The 23,345-nt window shown below is 42.0% G+C and overlaps 1 protein-coding gene across 1 annotated transcript in view; it reads left to right on the top strand.

The window, feature by feature from the left end:
* Positions 1 to 23,345, top strand: part of LOC149143082 (Metallo-hydrolase/oxidoreductase superfamily protein) — a 332,415-nt gene that overhangs the window by 231,629 nt on the left and 77,441 nt on the right. Inside the window, exon 6 of the mRNA XM_089448872.1 lies at positions 1,040 to 1,116. Coding sequence (XP_089304998.1) covers positions 1,040 to 1,116 — 77 coding nt within the window. The remainder of the gene's footprint in view (positions 1 to 1,039; positions 1,117 to 23,345) is intronic.

Genomic DNA, 23,345 nt, shown 5'->3' on the forward strand with positions numbered 1-23,345 from the left:
GTGCCCAATCTTCAAGCAAAGGCAGCCTCAACAAGGCATCTCCATCTAATAATCCCATGTTAGCAATCCAAGCCACATGAAGTGGACATCATGGAGCTAGGGCATGATGTCATGATACAATGTAGTGTCTCGTCCCTTCTAGAGGGATCTTGGATCATTATCATTATCAAATCATTTGAGAAACATGGCAACGTCCATCAAGAAGGTGCAATGCCAACCTAGTGATGTCTTGTCATCTTTGGGCTACATCGAATCTCTAAGCAATGCCTTGGCTCTTATGTGCAACTTTTAGGTCCTGGAGGAAGACGAAAGTGTCATAAATAGTGTTGAATGCATCCCACGGCCAATGCTCCCAAAATATTGGTCAATGTCTTGGTTGTAGTGCCTAGTGGAGTCAATCAAGTGGGTTGGATGTCCTATCTAAAGTGATGGAGAAGCATCATACAATCCCTCAAGGGATGAAAGCTGTACTTGGGAGCAAGAAGTTAACACATACTCTTAGAATCAAATGAGATAACATGATAGGTGCAACAACCATAAGAGTATTAGAGTGGTCCATATTTAGTGTAAAAGGCGTTAAAGTACTTTACAAAAGCATAATCTTCAAATGTCTTTCTAGATTATGATTTGTAAACAAGTTACCATGCTTAGGTAGGGGAGGGTTATCATATGGCCCTATTGGAATATCTATACATAGTTCAACATTGCTTGCATCTTCCAATGTACATGTTTTGATTTTATTTGTCTTGGTTATATTAATTGTATTCATTGATTAGCATTGAGGGTAATGTTGTAGGAACAAACTGCCCAATTTATTAATTCTAGGATAGAAGTATAATTTTTAGGTTATAGAGGCATGTAGCAACATTAAGGTTGACAATGTATCTTGTTTCTTATGAGATGTCTCTGAAATTAATTATATGTTTTAGAAGCAAGGATGTTTTTTTTTCTTGCATGGTTTGTGAACTTGTTTGCAAGGACCATCTTTTGTTGTTTTGGCCCATTACACATATTTAATTATTTATTTCATGTTTTATAGGGCTTGATGATCTTCGTGATTGGACAAATAATGTACAAAAATCTATTTCTCTCTATGTGGAAAAACGAGATCTTGAGGTTTGCATTTCTATTCACTCTTGAATACATCAATTGCTTGTGGTTTAACTGAAAAAGGTGTTCCCTTTGGCTCTTGCTTGTTGATTAAACCATTGAATGAGATACATACATGGCTAGGGATTTGGTAATATTTTTCAAAAATATTTAATTTTTAATGTATTGAAACTTATAATATAGGTTATCACTTGTAGATTGCATTTTCAATTAGTACATTACTTTTGGTGGTGGTGGTCATCATCGCAATAAAGGGTTATCTATGGATTAAAATCATACAACTCATACAACTCAACACCTTCACAACCCAAAATGGAGAATCTACTCATTGAATTGGCAAAAACTCAATTTATCAAAAAATTGGGGAGCATAACTCAACAAAAAAGGAAAAACTCAACTTAAATCTCGACAATAACTCTTCTTAATTAAATAATTGGCATTTGACAAAGACTCCATGAGATGGGTTAAAATTTGCAATTTGACTTAACATGCTGAAAAGCCCTACTATGATGTATATTGACAAATGCTTTACAAAATTTTTATCGTTGGGTTTAGGTCCACAATTTTTTTATCCTCATCTTTGATATTCACCCTTTGGTAGTTTTTGCTATAGATTTGGTACTCTTCTCATTGTTTTTTGGTCAATAATAGCCATGACTCTGAAGTTTTCATGGTTTTAGTTATGTTCCTATTTTTGAGAGTGCTTGTCCTCATTTTTTAATGCCTTTGGAAATGTTCTCAATTCTGCTTTAATTGTGAAGCTAGTTGGTTTGGCAAGGTTTTCTTTGTTTGACCCAAAGAATCTTGCTTGGTCTTGTTGGAGTATTAATAGTCCAATAGTGAGATAAAATGTAATAAATTCATGGTCTTATTAAATAACTTTACTAAAGTAATATAAGGTCATTAATTAGTGAAGTGGTTAAGAAAACTAGGTTGCACAACTACCTAATTAATTAAATAAAAGGGGATTTCTCAGATTGTATTAAATAACTTCGTTGAATAAAAGCTATAGTCATTATTTTACAAGGTACGTGAGCAATTATCAACTAGAGCTTAGTGTCAAAGTATGAGTGTCTTGGGATCAAAAGTTGGAGCAAGTCCAAAATTGAAACTATTACCTTTTGGGGTTACTCCAATAGTGTTTTTAGCTTGCACTGAGAAAGCTTGGTCTTTTGACTTGTTGGCAATGCTTCATGGACATATGGATGATTTAGTTTGGGTGGATGCTTAACATTGGTTAGAGCACTAACATAGTGCCTTTAGTGACTAAATACAATAATGAGGTGGTTTCCACTGTCACCTTAGCACTCCATGTGAAATTTCGCTTGAATTGCCACAACTAGAATTAATTCTTCTAACTGACTAAATTATGTAGTTTATTTTGCTACAAAAAAATAATGAATTAATCACACTGCAATTCTTCACAAATAAAAAACGTTGCAGAAATAAGCTGGAAATTGAGAAAATGCTAGCGCGCACAATAAAAATTTGACACAGTTATTTTTGGACAATTGTCCCCAGAAAAACCCAACGCGGGAAATCCGGCGCAACAAATGAGGGTTTTATTATTATGCAGCAATGAAATTCTGAGTACAATCTCTGGAGGCCCAATTGGATATCCAATAAGCAAAATAATATGGCCAAAATATCTATGAGGCAAATACCTCAACACCATGCCTAACCTTGTTTTGACAACTGGAAAAACTAGCTGCTCGTACAACCTCTGTGTGAGCCTTTGCACAGTGCTTGTAGGCTCTACTCACTATGCCCCCAGAACTGCTAGAATGATGACGTCCTGGCTGACTCTACCTCTGGAAGTGACTTGCTTGGCCTCCTGGAGATCTTTCGGGCCAAATGAAACTGAATCACCCTTCCTCAGCAAAATCGATCTCCCTTTGAAGCTATCTATGCAACCTCTCTAGGAAATATGACCCTTCTGCTATTGACTCTCCAAAATTGGAAAACTTCCTTCAGACTCATTGTCTCTACATCCCCTCTCTAGCTCTAATTATCCTCTGTTGAATCACTGCAACTGGAAAGCTCGATTTCTGCCAAGGAACTCGACCTCAAGTCTCTCTAGCTCCAACCCCACCAACCTCCTCTTATAATCTCTCGTTGGCTCACCAATGACCATGATTAAATCCTCATCAATGATGAAGATCAACTCTGAGTTGATGCTTGTGAGTTTCTAGAGAATTCTCACCTTTCTTAGTTAATTCTTGTTAATTAATCATTTTCCCCAAGTTAGTCTTAGAAAAAAATTAATTACTAATTAATTAACTTAATTAAGTCATCTCTAGGTGTTTTCTCCTAAAACTGTTTGGGTTTTGGAGCTCTTTGTAATCTCCTGAATGAGATATTTTGCGGAAATTTAACTCAACCAAAATTACTCCATAAAAATTACTATTTATTTAATAGAACATTGCCATGTAAAAATATAACCAATAGAATACAACAAAATAACAAGAAGATGAATAGGAACAATCTCAACTTTTATTATAATGGAAACTGGGTTTACATGTTGATACAACAAAATAACTGAGATGGAAAACTGGCCTCAAGCATCTGCTCCAAAGCTATGCTGGCTCTCCAAAACTGAACTGAAATGCATCCAAAATCAGGGTTTCCCATGTAATACCATCCCAGAAACTCAAAGGCTAGTAAAAGAGATCCCACGGGACTAGGGTTCAAGGTTAACATCCCAAAAGAGACCTAGGGGACAAGAACATAGACCTAGTCCACTCTTTATGCCGAATCCCCCCATTATTCCATGCCTAAGAGTTTCCATGATAAGTAAACTAAAATACTCAATTACTAAATGACAAGGCATACCTTTAGGCTTGGGAGGCCCACCTTCAAACATACGATCATGACAGATGGGTGAGGGACCACATGGCTGGCTCAGGTGGCGGAGAAATGGCACAACGAGCTAGTTGGTGGCTGCAAGGGTTTGCAGGCTGCCGACTGAGGACTGTCATGGAAAAATATTTTCTCCTAGGGATGTCACCCACAAAGTGGTGGTAACAGGACCTGCTCAAATAGTTCTCCAAAGAGCTTCCTCAACCAAACTGCTTCACAACTAGCCATGCTAGCAGCAATGTACTCTGCCTCGGTAGTACTCAGTGCTATGGACTTTGCTTCTTGCTCATCCAAGATATCATGGCAGATCCAAGGCTAAGACAACATCTAGACATACGCTTCCTGTCGACAACGTTTCCTGCCCAGTCAACATCGGTATATCCATGAAGTCGAACATCTCCGATAGAATATCAAATCGATGGTGATCATCCTATGCAAATATCTCAAAATGTGTTTGGCAACAACCTAATGTGCATGGAGAGGTTCGGTCATGAATTGACTCAATGTGTTCACTGCATAACATATGTCTAGATGGGTGTTCAATAGGAACATCAGAGCCGCAATCAACTGTCTATATTCAGATGGATTCACCAAATCGGGTCCTGTAGCTTCTCCACATAGCTTCTTGAAATTCATTTCCATCGGTGTGGGGAGGGAATTGCATTCTATCATTCCAAATCTCTCCAACAGTTTCATGACATATTTTCCTTGTGAAAGGAAAATCTCACCGTGCCTTTGCCACACATCGAGGCCTAGAAAGTCGTGCATGAGTCCAAGGTCCCGCATCTCGAATTTAGAGGTTAACTCGCTCTTACACTTGATCATCAGGGGCTCACTACCTGTCAAGAATAGATCGTCAACATATAAACCAAAATCAATGGCATACCTTGGACTACCTTGAATTGGAGGTTGGCATCGACATTGCTTCTTGTGAATCCCAACTTCACCAAGTAACTGTCTATGCAGGCGTACCATGCTTTGGGGGTTTGCTTCAAACCATAAAATGCCTTCTTCAACCTACAAACACGTGTCTTTCGGTCATCTACTGCAAATCCTTGTGACTGCTCAACGTAGACATCTTCTTGTAACATGCCATGAAGGAATGTTGTCTTCACGTCCATTTGATGAAGGTTCCATCCTTGACTTGCAACAAGAGAAACTATCGAACGAATGGTTGTATATCAAGCCGCAAGGCCAAACTCCATGTGGGCCATCTTATTCATGGCTGATAATATTTTTATTAGATTCCTCTCATCGAGAGGTGTAGGATTGATCTAAAGATCATCCGATTCGATAAGTATTTATGGAGATATGAATTTATTTTGATTATGGAATAATTATCAAGCCCACTAGCAACTCATGTAGGCTCAGAATCCCAACAGACGCATCTATTCATCATCAACATTTGTATAAAAATACAGGAGGTCTTTTCCTCATTTGGACACACACATCTCATCACATCTCTCTCTCTCTCCTATGCAGAAAAGAGGCTCTTCTCCTATTGAGCAGAAAGAGACTCTTCTCTCACACGTGTGGAAGGAAGGACGCAGATTTAAGGCTGCAACTGCAGATTGGAAGTTTGACCAACGTTGACCATTAGACTCTCTCAGAACTGCGCTGTAGGTGGAACTGACTCTCCTCAGAAGGCCACATTTTTTGGTGAAGGAATCAAGCCGATCCGACAGTCAGTTTGCAAGATATTGTCTGCCCTAGTTTAGGGCTGATCTAGGGTTTGCTGCTGCTGATGTAAATCAGATTTATGTACTATTTCTCTCTGCTGAATTATTGAAGATAAAGGAAGATTTGATCAAAGGGTTTCCCCATATTGGGGTTTGTCCCTGGCTAGCCGCCACATCTTGTGTCTCTTGTCTTGGCTTGTTTTCTGTCGATCGTTTAATGTTCTATCTGCACTTTACTTTATGTACATGTGATTGCTAATCTGTGGATAATAATAAGAAAGATAAGTAAACTGCTCTAAGCATAGAACATACCATAACTTAACATGGTATCAGAGCTGAGGTGAAGACAAAGCCCGAGCAAGAGCAATCACCGAAGAGAAGATTGGCAAGGCTATCCTAAAAGAACTATGGAGTCCTCAACACTCTTCCCTGCCAAAGACAAGCTCCGTGAAAAGTCTGACAATCACGGATGGAATGTCTCTTGATCTAACCTTAGAATATCAAGGAGTGTTGGACCATGTGAGAGGCAACATTGTCGAGCCTCCATCAAATGCACCCGCTGCTGCTAGGAACAAATGGAAAACCGGTGAAGTCAAAACAAAGAAGATCATCCGGGACTCTATTGACAAGCGCTTGGTGGCCTACATCTCCGACCTGAACACCTCCAAGGAAATCTACGATAGACTGGTGAGTTTATTTAAAGTTAATGATGCAAATCAAGTTTTGTTTCTTAGAAATAAGCTGAAGGAAATTAAGAAGGGAAAAGATGAGAGCATGCAAGCATATTTCTTAAGAATCACCGAGATCAAGAACGATCTCCTATCTATTGGAGAAATTATTACTGATAGGGAAATGGCACTCTCAACCCTTGGAGGATTACCATCCGAATGGTACATGTTCAGGACTACTCTTCTCAACAATAACGTAATTCCTGGTTTCGAGGAATTAATGGCAAGATGCATTCAAGAAGAAACAAGGATAGAAGAGCAAGAAATGCCCATGCCTAAAGGTCCTCCTACTACCTTTTCTTCTCATGCTAAGAAAAGAAATAATTCCGGGACTAAATCAAAAAGAAAGGTTGGACCTAAGGGTGGAAGAAAAGGACGATGTTACATTTGCGATAAAGCAAGTCACTATGCAAGGGAATGCCCTAATAGAAGGAACTCTCACTAGGACGACGATCATAATCCTTCTCATGGCAATCAAAGGAATGGCAATTCTAATAGCAGAGGTAAAAGGAGTGCTGGAAATCAGGGAAGTGGACAACCATTCAAGAAGGCTAGAAATTCCAGGTATGAATCTAACACTGTTGACAATAAACAGGATGAATACTATCTACCAGCTGCTCTATCTACCTCTACTCCTCCGGACTCGCTGGGAAATTGGCTTATTGATAGTGGTGCCTCAAGGCACTTCACTGGTTACAAAGAGGTTCTCCATAATCTGATAGAGAGAAACTAACCTGGAAATTGTCCTTGGAGATAATATGAAATATCCCGTGAAAGGTGTAGGCAGTGTCTCTCTTAAACTGAATCAAGGTAATACAATCCATTTACAGGATGTATTATATGTACCTGACCTCAAAAAGAACCTGGTGTCCATCTCGGCAATGGAAGACAAAGGCTACAAGGTGACCTTCAGAAGTGGCAAGGTACGTGTATGGAAAAACAATGTTAAAGATGCCTTTACTCTTGGGTTTCGTGTTGATTCTTTATATCAGGTCGGTGGAAGTCTGCTCGGTGTCATGTCTTGTGACACATCTCTTCAGTCCGAACTTTGGCATCGGAGGTTTGCCCACCTTCATCATAAAGCTCTACACAATGTAAGACAAATGGTGACAGGGATGCCCGAATTCCGAGTAGAGAAAGGTGGTGTATGTTCGGGATGTGCCGAAGGAAAGCTCAAAAGGGGACAATTCCCCTCAAGCCAAAGCAAGACCTCCGATATATTACAGTTGGTTCACTTAGACATATTTGGTATGATGCCTGTGAACTCCTTGGGAGGATATTCATATTACCTTACTTTTACAGATGACTATTCTTGAAAGACTTGGATATACTTCTTGAAAAAGAAGGATGAAGTGTTCTCTTGGTTTCGACACTTAAAAGCCTTGATCGAGAATCAAACCGAAAAGAAGATCAAGATCTTAAGGACTGATAATGGGACTGAATATGAATCTAACGAGTTTCATGACTTTTGTAAAGAGGCTGGCATTAAGAGGGAGACTACTACACCATATACTCTTGAACAGAATGGTGTGGCAAAAAGGAAGAACCGTACGATTGTGGAAGCTGTCCGTGCCATGCTCCATGATCAAAGACTTCCGAAGTTTCTATGGGCCGAAGCTGCAACCACTGCTGCATATGTACAAAACCAATGCCCTCATCAAGCATTGGGTTCGCAGACTCCTAAAGAAATGTTCACCGGTAAGAAACTTGACGTATCTCATTTTAGAATTTTTGGAAGCCCTGTATATTTTCATGTGCCGAAAGAGAAAAGGAATAAATTGGGTGCATCTTGGAAAGAAAGGAATCTTCGTGGGCTATGGTGAAAATACTAAGGGCTATAGAATCTATGTAGCCGGTCAAAGGGAAGTCGTGATTAGTCATGATGTCACCTTTGACGAAGATATGGCTCTCAGCAAGGTGAACAATCTTCCTACTTTAAGGAGCTCTCAAGAAGCTGACACCAGGGAACCAAAAGAAAAAGATGATGTAACAATGCCCGATGTGGATGAACCCATGGATCCTATTGATCCACTTGAGCCTTCCTCTTCTAGGAAGAGGCCCTCTTGGCTTAGGGGGCTACTCGATGATGCTGAAGGACACACTGCACCCCGAGGAACCTTCTGTGAAAGTAAGAAACCTAACAGGTATCAGGGATACCTGACCATCATGAGCACGATCATTCAAAATGAGCCTTCATCATTCTCAGATGCTGTCAAGCATCAAGTATGGAAGGATGCTATGACCAAAGAATATGAGTCTATTAAGAAGAATGATGTCTGGAAAGTAGTTCCCAGACCCCTGGACAAGACAGTTGTCACTTCTAAATGGCTTTACAAGATAAAGCATGCAGCAGATGGAAGTACGGAAAAGTATAAGGCTTGTTTTGTCGCTTGTGGCTTCTCCCAGAAGGAAGGTTTAGACTATGATGAGATATTTGCACTTGTTGCCAGATATACCACCATCCGTTCGATCATAGCCCTTGTGGCTTCACAAGGATGGAACCTACATCAGATGGATGTCAAGACTGCGTTCTTGCATGGTTCGATCAAAGAAGAGGTCTACATGGAGCAACCCGAAGGATTTGAGATTTATGATCGAAAATCTCATGTATGCAGGTTGAAGAAGGCTCTCTATGGGCTGAAGCAAGCACCCCGAGCATGGTATGAGAGGATCGATAGCTACTTGATGAAATTGGGATTCACTAGGAGTGAAGCTGATCCTAACCTTTACTTTAAGGTTGAAGATGACAAACCTCTCATACTGGTGCTGTATGTGGATGACCTCTTTCTAACAGGTGCAGACCCTCTCATTCACAAATGTAAGAGGGAGTTGGCTTCTGAATTTGAAATGAAGGACCTAGAACTGATGCACTATTTCCTAGGACTTGAAGTTTGGTAGAAGGCGGGGGAAATTTTCCTATCTCAAGGAAAATATGTGGTGAAGATTTTGGAAAGATTCGGTATGGTGGACTGCAAGCCTGTAACTACCTCGATGGAGCTTTACTTTAAGAAGTTAAGCGGTAGCGTTGCTGGACCTGTTTTACGAAATGCCACAGAGTATCGTCAACTCGTCGGAGCATTAATGTTCTTAGTGAACTCCCGTCCAGATATATGCTTCGCAATCAACATGTTGAGTCAACATATGGTTGAACCTCACCACATACATTGGATTGGTGCCAAGAATCTGTTGAGATATCTTCGTGGCATAATTACTTATGGGTTAAGATACACTGCCAGAGATGTGAGACTACTTGGATACATTGATGCTGATTAGGCAGACAGTGTGGTGGATCGTAAGAGCACTTCCGGGTGTTGTTTCTCCTTGGGATCTGCTTCGATATCCTGGATGAGCAGGAAGCAGAAGTTGGTGGCTTTGAGCACCGCCGAGGCAGAGTATATTGCTGCTAGCATGGCCTCTTGTGAGGCAGTCTGGTTGCGAAAGCTCTTCAGTGAGCTGTTTGGATTTACATTGGATACCACCGTGATCCTATGTGACAACTAGAGTGGGATTTGTTTATCAGAGGATCCCGTATTTGATGATCGCTCCAAGCATATCGATATCAGGTACCACTATATTCGAGATATGGTGCAGAGAAGAGCAATAAGGCTCCAACATATCGGTACAGATGAACAGGTTGCCGACATTCTGACAAAGCCCCTAGGGAAGGTCAAATTCCTGACTTTCCGAGAACGACTTGGTGTCATTCAAAGACCCTCTGATGAGGGTCTTGTATGATGTATTGAGCTCTGGGAGCTCCAGGGGGGGCGCGGGGTACTTCTTGGAGCGACATATGACCACAGGGTGACTCACCATCCCCTGGTGGTGTACGTGTACAGGGTAAAAGAATCAAAACTTTCCCTGTGACACCCCATGGTGACTATGTAGCAGGATGATTAGTTCTCCTGTGAGGTTTGGATGATGTGTTCTCCATGACGATTGTGTAGCAGGATGATTAGTTCTCCTGTGAGGCCTGGATGATGTGTTCTCCATGGCGATTGTGGAACAGGATGATTCGCTCTCCTGTGGGCCAGGATGATTAGTTCTCCGTGGCATCCACTGGATAGGATGATTCACTCTCCTGTGGACAAGATGATTCGCTCTCTTGTGGGACAAGATGATTCGCTCTCTTGTGGGACAGGATGATTCGCTCTCCTGTGGACAGGATTGATTAGTTCTCCTGTCGAGGCATCCTACCCATGCAGTCTGGGACTCATGGGAAGTACCTCTCATCTGATCAATGAGCAGGGAAATGAGGATAGGGACCATAGTAGTACCGATGGACGCATCGCTGTATCTACCATACTCCCTATGCTAGGATGACCTTCATTGATCTGGGATCAATGATACTGGTCTGGGACTAGTGGTAGGAGTTGTACCCACTATGACACTGACTTCGGGTCGGTTGAGGACTGGTCTGGGACCAGTGGTACACACTCTGAGACTGACTTTGAGTCAGTGGAGGATGGTATGATACATCCTCGATCATTTCTTCCTCTTCATAATTCAGACAGAGCAGAGCAGAGCAGATCAGAATAGGGCAGAACAGAACAGAGCAGAGCAGGGGTCAAGCTATACAGGGCAGTGCATTTGATGGATGAATAATAACGACCGATAGACGAATTGCAGATGGAGTTCTCCCTAGTTGAGAGGGAGTGTTAAAATTGGCAACTAGGGCCAAACTCCATGTGGGTTATCTTATTCATGGCTGATAATATTCTTATTAGATTCCTCTCATTGAGAGGTGTAGGATTGATCTAAAGATCATCCGATTCCGATAAGTATTTATGGAGATATGAATTTAATTTGTTTATGGAATAATTATCAAGCCGACCAGCAACTCATGTAGGCTCAGAAGCCCAACAGACGCATCTATTCATCATCAACATTTGTATATAAATACAGGAGGTCTTTTCCTCATTTGGACACACACATCTCATCACATCTCTCTCTCTCTCCTACGAAGAAAAGGGGCTTTTCTCCTACTGCGCAGAAAGAGACTCTTCTCTCACACGTGTGGAAGGAAGGACGCAGATTTAAGGCTGCAACTGCAGATCAGAAGTTTGACCAGCGTTGACCATCAGACTCTCTCTCAGAACTGCGCTATAGGTGGAATTGAATCTCCTTAGAAGGCCGCATTTTTTGGTGAAGGAATCAAGCCGATCCGACGGTTAGTTTGCAAGATATTGTTTGCCCTAGTTTAGGGCTGATCTAGGGTTTGCTACTGCTGATGTAAATCAGATTTATGTACTATTTCTCTCTGCTGAATTATTGAAGATAAAGGAAGATTTGATCAAAAGGTTTCCCATATTGGGGTTTGTCCCTGGCTAACCGCCACATTTTGTGTCTCTTGTCTTGGCTTGTTTTCTGTCGATCGTTTAATGTTCTATCTGCACTTTACTTTATGTACATGTGATTGCTAATCTGTGGATAATAATAAGAAATATAAGTAAACTGCTCTAAGCATAGAACATACCATAACTTAACAATATGTCTAGATGGATGTTCAATAAGAACATCAGAGCTGCAATTAACTGTCTATATTTAGATGGATTCACCAAATCGGGTCCTGTAGCTTCTCCACATAGCTTCTTGAAATTCATTTCCATCGGTGTGGGGAGGGAATTGCGTTCTATCATTCCAAATCTCTCCAACAGTTTCACGACATATTTTCCTTGTGAAAGGAAAATCTCACCGTGCCTTTGCCACACATCGAGGCCTAGAAAGTAGTGCATGTGTCCAAGGTCCTGCATCTCGAATTCAGAGGTTAGCTCCCTCTTACACTTGATCATCAGGGGCTCACTACCTGTCAAGAATAGATCATCAACATATAAACCAAAATCAATGGCATACCTTGGACTACCTTGAAGTAGAGGTTGGGATCGACATTGCTTCTTGTGAATCCCAACTTCACCAAGTAACTGTCTATGTAGGCGTACCATGCTATGGGGGCTTGCTTCAAACCATAAAATGCCTTCTTCAACCTACAAACATGTGTCTTTCGGTCCTATACTTCAAATCCTTGTGGCTGCTCAATGTAGACTTCTTCTTGTAACATGCCATGAAGGAATGTTGTCTTCACGTCCATTTGATGAAGGGTCCATCCTTGACTTGCAACAAGAGAAACTATCGAACGAATGGTTGTATATCGAGCCACAAGTGCAAATATATTGTCATAATCTTCTCCCTCTTTTTGGGAGAATCTTCGGGCCACGAACCTTGCTTTATATTTCTCAATGCTTCCATCGACTCCATGTTTAATCCTAAATAGCCATTTTGAAGTCACCACAAATTTTGACTCCATGTTTAATCCTAAATAGCCATTTTGAAGTCACCACAAATTTCCCCTTCAGTCTTATTACCGCTCAAATTAGTAGGGGACCTTAAGGGGAATCCCTAAAGGGAAAATGCTAGGCCAAGGGCAACAAACGGAGTCTTAGCCCACTGTCACCTCAGCTAAGACTCCCATCTATTTGCGGACTTTCACTGATGGGATGAGACTCGATAGGTATGGAGTCACTAATGAATTCTAATTCAATGGATATGGGTGACCCAGACCCTTTCCGAGAAGGTTTTGAAGGGTGGAGCTTGCTTGCTTTCTAAGCAAGGTACTATGTGCTTCTAGGGAAAGGAGGAGGATTTTGGGTGTTAGGTGTATGAGAATAGGCTTTGAAAGGAGCTCCCCACACCCTAAATCCTTGTTAAAGTTGGTATCCCGGATGGTTCTTGAAGAATGGTCCTTTGAAGGAGCGGGACCACACAGGGCCAAGTGGACCCGGTCTAGGGTATGAGGAAGGTATGAAATAATCAATGATTTTCTTACCCTAGACCAGGTGGGAAGGATCAAAGAAATTATTTCACTTAATGATGTTGCTTTGACCTTGGGAAGTATTAGCCTTGTGTTGATTTCTATAGCATTGGATGTGCTCTAGCCGCGAGATTTTGCAGAGAGGATAAGACACATGCATTCTCCAATACCCATAAATTGTTTTGGAAAATTCCACCTAGAGATGGTTTAATTAAAATAATTAACTTTTTAAAATAGTTCCCTAAGTCTAAACTTAGGAAATCTGGTTAATTAAAGGGCATTAATTAAATCAGGGGTGAATCTTTTAGAAGAAGACGAGGATCAACTCCCAGTTAATCTTAGCCCTTGATTATGTTTTAATCTTGGCTGTTGGAGCTCCAACAAGAGATTATAAGAAGGAGTTCGATGGGCACTTGGAGAACACATCAAATGAGAGATCAGAGATTGAATTTCTTAACTGTAGCAGCGTTGTGTTGCTAGAGTAAGATCGAGCGATCTTCTTGTAGTGAGGGGCAGGGGTAGTAGTTTGAAGGAGAGTTTTCCAAATCCAAAGAGTGCAAAGTAGAGAAGGCTTGGAGCAACTCAGAGAGGTAGCGTAGAGCTTCAGAGGGAGTTCGAAATCTAGTTGGGAGAGTCGAGATCTAGTGCCAGAAGCCAGGGTGTGAGACCGGAGTGCCAAAAGGTCAAATTTACAGATAGCAGGAGCTCAGTAGAGGAGGTGACGCAGAGCCCAGCCAATGTGACGTAGATCTGCGTAGGATTGATGCAGAAGCTACATAGAGGAAGCGTGGGGCCAGCCAGCTAGCCCCTTGATCAGTGTCGGATCTCTCGAATCAGTGTGAGATTTTTCTCACTAATTATTTGCCAACATTTCTCTCTATCGGATAGTCAGTTTGGGCATCCAACGATTTGTACTCAGATTTACTACTGCATAATAATTAAAACCCTCAGCTGTTGCACCGGTTTTCCCAAGTTGGGTTTTTCCTGGGACATTGTCCAAAAACAACTGTGTTGATATGTGTGTTTATTTCTCTCTAGTGCAGTATTTAGTTTCCATAGTATTTTATTTTGTGTAGGCTGCAATGTATGTATTTCAATATTTGCCATAGAAAACTGCAAGTAATTTAACAAGTAGGTGAAATATTATCAGTTTGCTGCAGTAGGAATTGGGTAACTGATTTCTCACATGGTATCAGAGCACAGATTGTGAGCAAAAGAGCTCAGTTGCAGAAGGAACAGGGAATTTGAAATCACTGTAGAGGCATCAATTCGAAACCCCAGAGGCAGTGCAGTCCTTGGGCCAAGGAGGTCGAAGTTTTGAGGAGAAATCAATCTCTTTGAGTGAGTCGATATAGAAATTCAATCTCCAGATCGAAGCTTTCTAGAGGCAGGAGAGAGCAACGCAGTTTTCTTACAGAGCAGATCTTTAGCTGCGACGCAGATATTTCGCAGCAGTTGCTGGAAGATTCGCGTCAGAAGGAGAGAAGAGCACATACTAAGGGAATTCCTCCCTCAGAGGACTTCCAGCCAAGTAGTCCGAATTTTTTCTAACAGGGCAGCAATAGTTGTGTGCGAGATTTCTCATTCTAGAAGGGAGTGCAAATAGATGGGAAACAATTGCACAAAGAAGAAGAGGGAGCAATTCGTCTTTTTAGGAGAGATGGCATCAGTTGGGTTGAGAGATCAAGATCGGTTGGATGGAGCCTCCAACTATGTGATCTGGAAGGCTAGGATCTCTTGCCTTCTAGATGAGCATGATCTCAAAGCCTATGTCATTAGTGTGGTAGCCGTGCCTGTCGTTGCAGATCCACTCAAGAAGTACAAGGCTGAGATGGTGAAGACTAAGAGGATCATTCTCGATGGGGTTCGAGATCATGTAATATCCTATATAGTCGGCAAGGATACTGCCCGACAGATGTGGGAAGCCTTAGCTACGCTATATGAATCCAAGCAATGAAAGATGTACTTAGAAGAGAAGTTGAGATGCACAAGGATGCAGAAAGGGGAGCGAATAGATCCCTTCCTTAAGAGGCTTCAGGAAGTCTGGGATCAGCTGGCTTCAGTAGGGTCAGGGCCCCAACCTATAGAGTTTGTTTGATTAGTGCTAAATAGTGTTTCCAAAGATTGGTAAGTGTTCGTTCAGAGCATCCTGGGCAGAGAACACCTGGTAGATTGGGAACGTGTATGGGTTTATCTGCAGTAGGAGGAGATGAGGCGTGATCTGGTGAAGGCCACAATCAGTGGCAGTAGTAGCGGTGGGACGAAAGCCGTGAAGGAAGAGGAGGATGTGGCCCTTGCATCAAAGGGGCAACAGGAGCAGCACAATCGAAAGAAGGATGTTTCAAAGATCAAGTGCTTTAGGTGTGGTGAGATGGGCCACTACAACACTCTATGTCCTCTCAGAAAGAGGGACAAGGAGGGGAAGCAGGATCAGCAAGCGGCATCCGCTGATATTGACAAGCTGTCCCCCAAGCTGGAGGAAGAGTTTGCCATGATTGCCGAGATGCCTCCAGGGGTGAGGTGGGGTGATCTAGAGCTGTAGCCTCAGAGAGCTACAGGATGGCTAGGATCCTTGAGGAGTCCACCTCTTGGATCAAGACCCTGCTACGGGAGCCCATAAGTGAGCAGTAGTATGATGGACCAGTGACAGTTGGTGCAGTCAGTTGCCAGAGTGACAGATGTAGTAGCTAGTAGCAGGTTAGAGATTGAGCAGCGCAATGCAGTTGGCACAAAGCAGAGTCAGCAACAGTGCAGAGACTAGCAACAGTGAGAACTTGGATGACAGATGCATCAAACTGACCACAGTTAGTTCTATATTTGGATGCTTTTTCATTGCAGTTGTTGCAGTTGCAACACCAACAAATGGAGAGAGGGTTGCAATGTAGATGCAGTGGTTGATAGCAGTTCAATAGGTCAATAGCAACATAGATGTAGTTCATATCAGAGTTGCGCAGTAGTTGGTGGGCAGTATAGTCAGACATCAACAATGCAGCAGGAGGTGTTGCAGAGTCAGAGTGATGCTTCAACAAGTTGTAGCACTAGAGCACATTCCTCGCTAAGAGGGAGTGTTGATTTTTGTAGCATCGGATGTTCTCTAGCCTCGAGATTTTGTAGAAGGCTAAGACACATGCATTCTCCAATACCCAGAATCGTTTTGGAAAATTCCAGATGGTTTAATTAAAATAATTAACTTTTTAAAATGGTTCCCTAAGTCTAAACTTAAGAAATCTGGTTAATTAATGGGTATTAATTAAATCAAGTGTGAATCTTCTAGAGGAAGATGAGGATCAACTCCCAGTTAATCTTAGCCCTTGATTATGTTTTAATCTTGACCGTTGGAGCTCCAACGAGAGATTATAAGGAGTTTGATGGGCACTTGGAGAACACATCGAATGAGAGATCAGAGATCGAATTTCTCAAGAGTAGCAACGTTGTGTTGCCAAAGTAAGATCGAGTGATCTTCTTGTAGTGAGGGGCAGGGATAGTAGTCCGAAGGAGAGTTTTCCAGATCCGGAGAGTGCAAAGTAGAGAAGGCTTAGAGCAACTTAGGGAGGCAGTGTAGAGCTTCAGAGGGAGTTTGAAATCTAGCTGGGAGAGTCGAGATCCAGTGCCAGAAGCCGGGGTGTGAGACCAGAGGGCCAGAAGGTCAAATTTCTAGACAACAGGAGATCAACAGAGGAGGTGACGCAGAGCCCAGCCAGTGTTACGCATATCTGCATAGGATTGATGCAGACGCTGCGCAGAGGCAACGTGGGGCTAGCTAACCAGTCTCTGATCAGTGTTAGTTCTCCTGAATCAGTGTGAGTTTTTTCTCACTAAATCTTTGCCAACATTTCTCTGTATCGGATAGCTAGTTTGGGCATCCAATGATTTGTACTCAGATTTACTACTGCATAATAATTAAAACCCTCAGCTGCTGCATCAATTTTCCCAAGTTGGGTTTTTCCGGGGACATTGTCCAAAAACCACTATGTTGATATGTGTGTTTAATAGTTTATTACTCTCCAGTGTAGTGTTTAGTTTCCGTAGTATTTTATTTTGTGTAGGCTGCAGTGTATGTATTTCAGTATTTGCCATAGAAAATTGCAAGTAACTTGTTCAAGTAATATAACAAGTAGGTGAAATATTACCAGTTTGCTATAGTAGGAATCGGGTAACCGATTTCTCACACCTGGGGATGGCTGGGCAAGATTTTATCCCGAAGCTAGGGCTTGGATTTTCTCCCAACTCCACCATCAAAATGTCTTCAAATTTGGAGGAGGGCTAGAAGAGAGGCCAACGCAGGAGACCCTAGGAGATCGAACTTTTTCAGTGGCTAACTTGCTGGGAAAATGATGCCCTAGGCACCCCAATGTGGCTAGACTTGGGAGAAGGTGAAAGAATAGGAGTTTTGGTGACCACCCTTGGTAGATTAGTGCCTTAATACTTGGGAGAATGGAGTCTATGTTGATTATGTGTAAGATTTCTTGGTTTCTAGTCAAGGAGGCCTCAAAATTACTTCACAAACCCTCTAGGTCAAGTGAAAGCAATCTTGCAGCTTTTATACTTCAAATGTACAAGAGGAATGGCTTGTCAAGGTCAAATTTTACCTCTAGGAGATTTCACTCATACTACAAGGGCCAATGCATGGAGATAACGTTATGATAAAGACAATCCCACAATATTAAGCAATAATTTGCATGCAACAATTAGCCTTAAAGCAATGAAAATCCCATCCAACATATATGAAAAAGTAACAAGAATTGCATCAACAATTTTGTACTTACAATGCAGTAGAGTATATCCAACCACTCACAAATTACAATGACAAAGCTCCAAGAGAAGATCAAAATTCATCCATAAATTCTCCAATTCATCCTCTAGCAAAAAGTGCGAAATTCTCTAAAGAAGAAAGAGATCCAATCCAAAGTGATGATGAGAAATGATCTCTCCTCACTTGTATTTATACACATTTAAGGAGTTCGAATTAGCCTCCTTGGCTTACATAAGCCTTAAAAGTAAAATAATGTGCTAATAATACAACTTTTGGTGACAAGCCCACCAAACTAGCTCATGAATGAAAATATAAGTCTCTCAAGAGGTCAAATAATATCTATGCATGTCGTAGGGCCCTCTAAGAGGCCTAATGAGGTCCATGGGTGCCATTGGTCCCTTGTAATAACCTGTGGTGCTCCGAATGACGTGGGGGTACACAAGTGTCCTCATGTGTCTCCAAACAAATCGAAGATGCCTGTAGGTCGCCCTCAAAGGCTAGGATGATAGTGTAGGTGGTGTCACATCATCATGGAAGTCCTGGATCATTTGCCAAGTGTATGGTGTAGATCTGGGGCCGATTGCGCATGATGGATCAAGTGCATTCTCCTCATCCAATAGGTGAACCACGAGTAATCTCTGAATGGCCGTGGGCATCCATGTAGTGTACACTGCTACTGTGGAGGCCCATGGCTCTCAACGCTCACCCTACAAGTGCCAATGTAGCCCTTTGGAGGGTTAGGACCCCGTATAGGGAGACCAAACCCCAAGTGGAAACCATTTGCAATCCTGCATAAGATCCAATGCGTCCCCTAGGCTTCCAGTACAATAAGTCATTAAAGAAATCGAGCAAATGAGCTTATCTAATCAATGGACCATAGGTGGGGACTTCATAATGGCCTGCACTTCCATAATGGGCTTCGGGATGTGCCAATGTCTTCTAAACTCCCAATGGGGTTAACCAAGTACCCTATTAGGTGGTTTCTACTTCTAAAGGGGATAATATAGTCAAGGTACATCCGTCAAAAGGTGGTGGCATGTGGCAGATAGGTGAATGAGGTAGGAAATGAAAGGGGGCAACCTTGGGTCACATGCTGGGGCACAAGGGTAGCTAATAAGAGAGAAGCCCATCCTTGGGGTTATAAGGTGTAGGAGAGAGAAATCGTCGTATATGAGGTGCCCCAACCATGATTTTCTAGCCTTCTTTATATGCCTTTTGCCTTTTTATGATTTTCTTTGATTAACTACTCCGGGCTCAATGGGTTAGAGCATGATTTATAAGATATAACAGTGAATTCCCCCCTTTAAGGTGGGGTTGTTCATCGCCCACCAGGGGAACAATCATGGGTTCCTATATGATGAAGAGGCTCATAGAACCTGATGGAACCAGGGTGATGGCCATGATGATGGGGTAGAGCTCATGTATTGGCTTTTTCCCATGTGCTAAATGTTTTTGTCCCGACCATCTTTTGCATTTTGTGGTTCTTTTCTTGTTGAATGTGACCATATATGCTTTTAACTTTATTTTTTAGCTGCATCAACCGCCGAAATTCATTCCAGGCCATGACCCAAGGTGTGGGTGAGGGGAAGGGGTGAGCTGGCACTACGTGGACCCGATGGAGGAATGTGGACCTAGGTGGGAGAAATAATGGATGGGGTAATAATGAATGGAAAGGAGGTAATATGAGCGGATAAGGGAGTGGGACCATGCAACCAAAATCAGTGTTTCCCATGAAATACCATCACTAGAACCAAATGGTTAGTAAAAGAGATCCCACGAGACTAGAATCCAAGGTTAATGCCTAAAAGGGGTCTAGGGGACAAGCAAAAACCTAGCCCATTCTTTCTGCCGAATGCCCCCATTAATTTATACCCAGAAGTGTCCATGATAAGCAAACTACAGTACTCAGTTTCAAAATGACAAGGCATACCTTTAGATTTGTCAGGCCTATCTTCAAACATACGATCATGGCAGATGGGCGAGGGACCACATGGCTGGCTCAGGTGGCAGAGAAATGGCAAAATGAGATAGCTAATGGCTGCGACTGAGGGCCATCTTGAAGAAAATTTTTCTCCTAGGGATATTACCCACAAAATGGTGGGTAACATCTGGGTCCAACTGGGACGTGATCTCTCGAAAAAGTGGGCGAAGCTACTCGAACGAGAGGTCATGAGAACTCCAACAATCTCTTGGTTGCCGTACACCTGTCACCTACACATATAATAGATGAAAAAACATGGGGCAACATGCTCTCATGGCGTCTCATGATTGCACATGTTAAAATTCCAGGCCATAAAATCAACAGAAAATAAAAATGCAAATTTTAATTCAGATGCATCTAATCTTCCATGAGAAATATCACATGATGTTAGTTCTAATGAGAAAATGAATATGCAATGCATCCTACCCTCATATGCATATAGTAAGGCTAATACTAAGTATAATCATAAAGCTAGTGAAACCAACATATGATCACATCAATGTACATATGCCTGCTGGTATGATCACTCATGTAGCGATCCCCAGATTGAATGTGGACAATAGTCACATGGCAGATGAAGCAGGTGGGAGGCGGGAAAACATGATCTCCATTTGAGGTAGAGGGAGGTCCTAGGAGAAAGGAAACTAGTCATTCTAGAGGTCCAAGGCTCTCCTTCTAGGTACAAAATGGAGGAATGAATGATCACTCTCGAGAACTCCTCATCACAATCACTGCTTGTAATATCATGCTTTGAGGATGTCACATGGTTGTGATGACAGGGGAACAAAGGGTGAGAGAAAGAAGTAATGCAAAAAATAAGTCTCGCAATGTGATGGTCACAGCGGGGAGGGGAGGTTGGAGTGATCATAATCCTGAGGATGGGTCAAAGGGCATAAAGTATACTCAATAAAGGGTTCTTCCTTGATGCCATATTCAGAAAGGGTAAAAGGGGCATTGTCACTAGTGGTCATATCAAAAGAGACGAGGGAATTAATTGAGGAAGACTGAAGGTGATGAACAAGAGGGAAAGGCAAAGGGGAGGGCGAAGTGTCATATTCGATGGGATTTCCTTCCCCACAATTTAAAGGCTCAAGTGATTTGAATACATAGTCATGAAGTGGGTTGGTGGGAGCCTCATTGCTTTCCTCATTATAAGCATCAAAGATTGGGCTTTCGTTAAAAGGAGAATCAATCATTTCCAACTGTCCTTCTTCATGCAAGGGAAAATAATAATTCTCCTTCCTAAAGGTGTCGATGGATATGTCATTGCAAGTAATGTCTGGGATAAAGGAAAAACCAATCTCAATCTCATCTTCCTTGTCAGTATCATAAATGGGAGCACAATCAAATTGGGGCCCAACGATTTCCCATTTGTCCCTTTCAATGCGGAAATAATCTCCAATGTCATTCCCGAAGGAGCTCACAAGATCACCTTCCTCAAGGTTTTCAAAAGGAGAGTCATCAGGAGTGATACCCTTGAGAAAGGTAAGATCAGTTTCGGCCTTACTTTCCATAACTTCATTGTCCTCAACACATGTGCTCTCAAAATCATCCTGCTTGTCTTACAACCCCAACAAGGACTCATCTCCCTACTCATCACCGAGGTCCTCAAGGTCATCTTCATCTTGGTTGGTTGACCAACGGGACCTTTCTTCTTCTCTTTTCTCTTGGAGAACAATGGCTAAGGTATTTGTTACATGATTCTGGTAGTAAGCTTCTAGGAGGAGAGCGTTAGTGGGGTTCTCTTTATATTCACATTTCATCTTATGAAGCTTCACTTCTTCATCATATAAGTAGGAGAAAACTTCATTAGAATTATATTCCCTTACTACCTCCCTGCATGACCTACTATATTCATCCATTCTTTCTTGCATGATTTGGAGGCTCTTGGGATCCACCTCTTCGTCATCCCTAGAGGAGGTATTCCTTTTCATATTAATGAGGTTATCTAGAATATTCACGGCACAAGTTATGTGAGCAAGGTCAAGGAGATGACTAGGATCCTCTTCGTAAGCACACCTTACTCCGTCGAGTTGTACTTCTTGCGACCTATAAAATGCGAGTATGAATTCCATATCCATGCTCTCCAACATATTTTGAAAAGTTCCTGCATATTCCACAACGTTCTTTTGTAGCTCTTGAATCTCTTGGTTATTGAGCTTTTCAAATACAGGACCAAGAAAAATCTCCATCTTCTATGATTTTGCATATTAGGATTATAATGGAGTCGTTAGGGTGAATTAAAGTGCCTTGATAGATGCTTGCTTCACCCTACAAGCATTAACTTTAAAGCCTAATGAAGAACTAGGGCTTTGTTCTTCCAGTGGAGTCACGAATAATGATATGTCGATATGTCGTACGAGGAACAAAACACACGTCTCGTGTCCTCGAAAACGACGCCAAAATGTTATCACTCAAACTAGCAGGGGACTTAAGGGGAATCCCTAAAGGGCAAATGCTAGGCCAAGGGAAACAAATGGAGTCTTAGCCCAAATTATTCAGAAAAGTAGAGAACGACAAAATAAGCTCACACACACATGACACAAGATATGCTCTCTAGGAAACCCTTTCGGGAGAAAACCCAGCTGGAGGGTGAGGCCGCTTCACTCTCTTTCTTTGTCTGGAAATATGGCTGCAGGTACAAAGAAGTAATGCTTGTGGCCCGTGGGCTGCTAGTGCACAAATTCTCTCTGTGTGCTCTACCTCCTATCTCTCTTGGCTGCTCAGCGATGGAACAAAATGCTCTCAAAAGAATGGAATGCTTGTTCCTCCTAGTGACCTGGTTATAACACAACTCGATAGACTACTAGTGGTTAATTTTGACTACATCAACTTTTAACTAGAGTTACAATATAGATTCTTCTAGAGTCTTTCACATCATAATCTCATGGCTAGCCCCTTTTCCATGAAAAATGGAGGCTGACACGACATCCTCCCAAACTATAGGTGTGAAAACAGGAAGGTCAACTTCCGAGTGGCATAAGTTTTGCATACGGATCCTGATTGATGAGCTTTTTGCGTCGTTGGAAAGGTCTCTGTGTGTTGAATTGCATGAAAAGGTGCGGTGATAAAGCAACAAAGTTTTACCCCCAAAAATTGTCGTTTGATGCCTCAAAACGCTCTCAGAAGGTTTCAGATCTCGTTTCGCGACACTGGGTCCCGCTGGTAAAAATTATCCCATGAGATGATTCCTCCACTTTTTCCACTCCAAATGCATCGAGATGGATGAAAAACAATATAATGATTCAATTCGGATCACACCTCCCCATTTTGGGAGGTTTTTGGTCCCCAAAAGCTTTTACTGAATGAGGTGAGGAAAGGTTTCCTCCACCTTTTCTCTAGCGTACCATTTAGCTTTGCTTGGAACTTGTCCCTTCAACCCATTCTGCCAAAGGTCATGCTGCCCCTATTTTGTAGTTCTGGACCTCTT

Source organism: Pinus tabuliformis, chromosome X (genome assembly GCF_031772625.1).
Source record: "Pinus tabuliformis cultivar Carrire ecotype Pingquan chromosome X, CPIR1, whole genome shotgun sequence".
NCBI lineage: Eukaryota > Viridiplantae > Streptophyta > Pinopsida > Pinales > Pinaceae > Pinus > Pinus tabuliformis.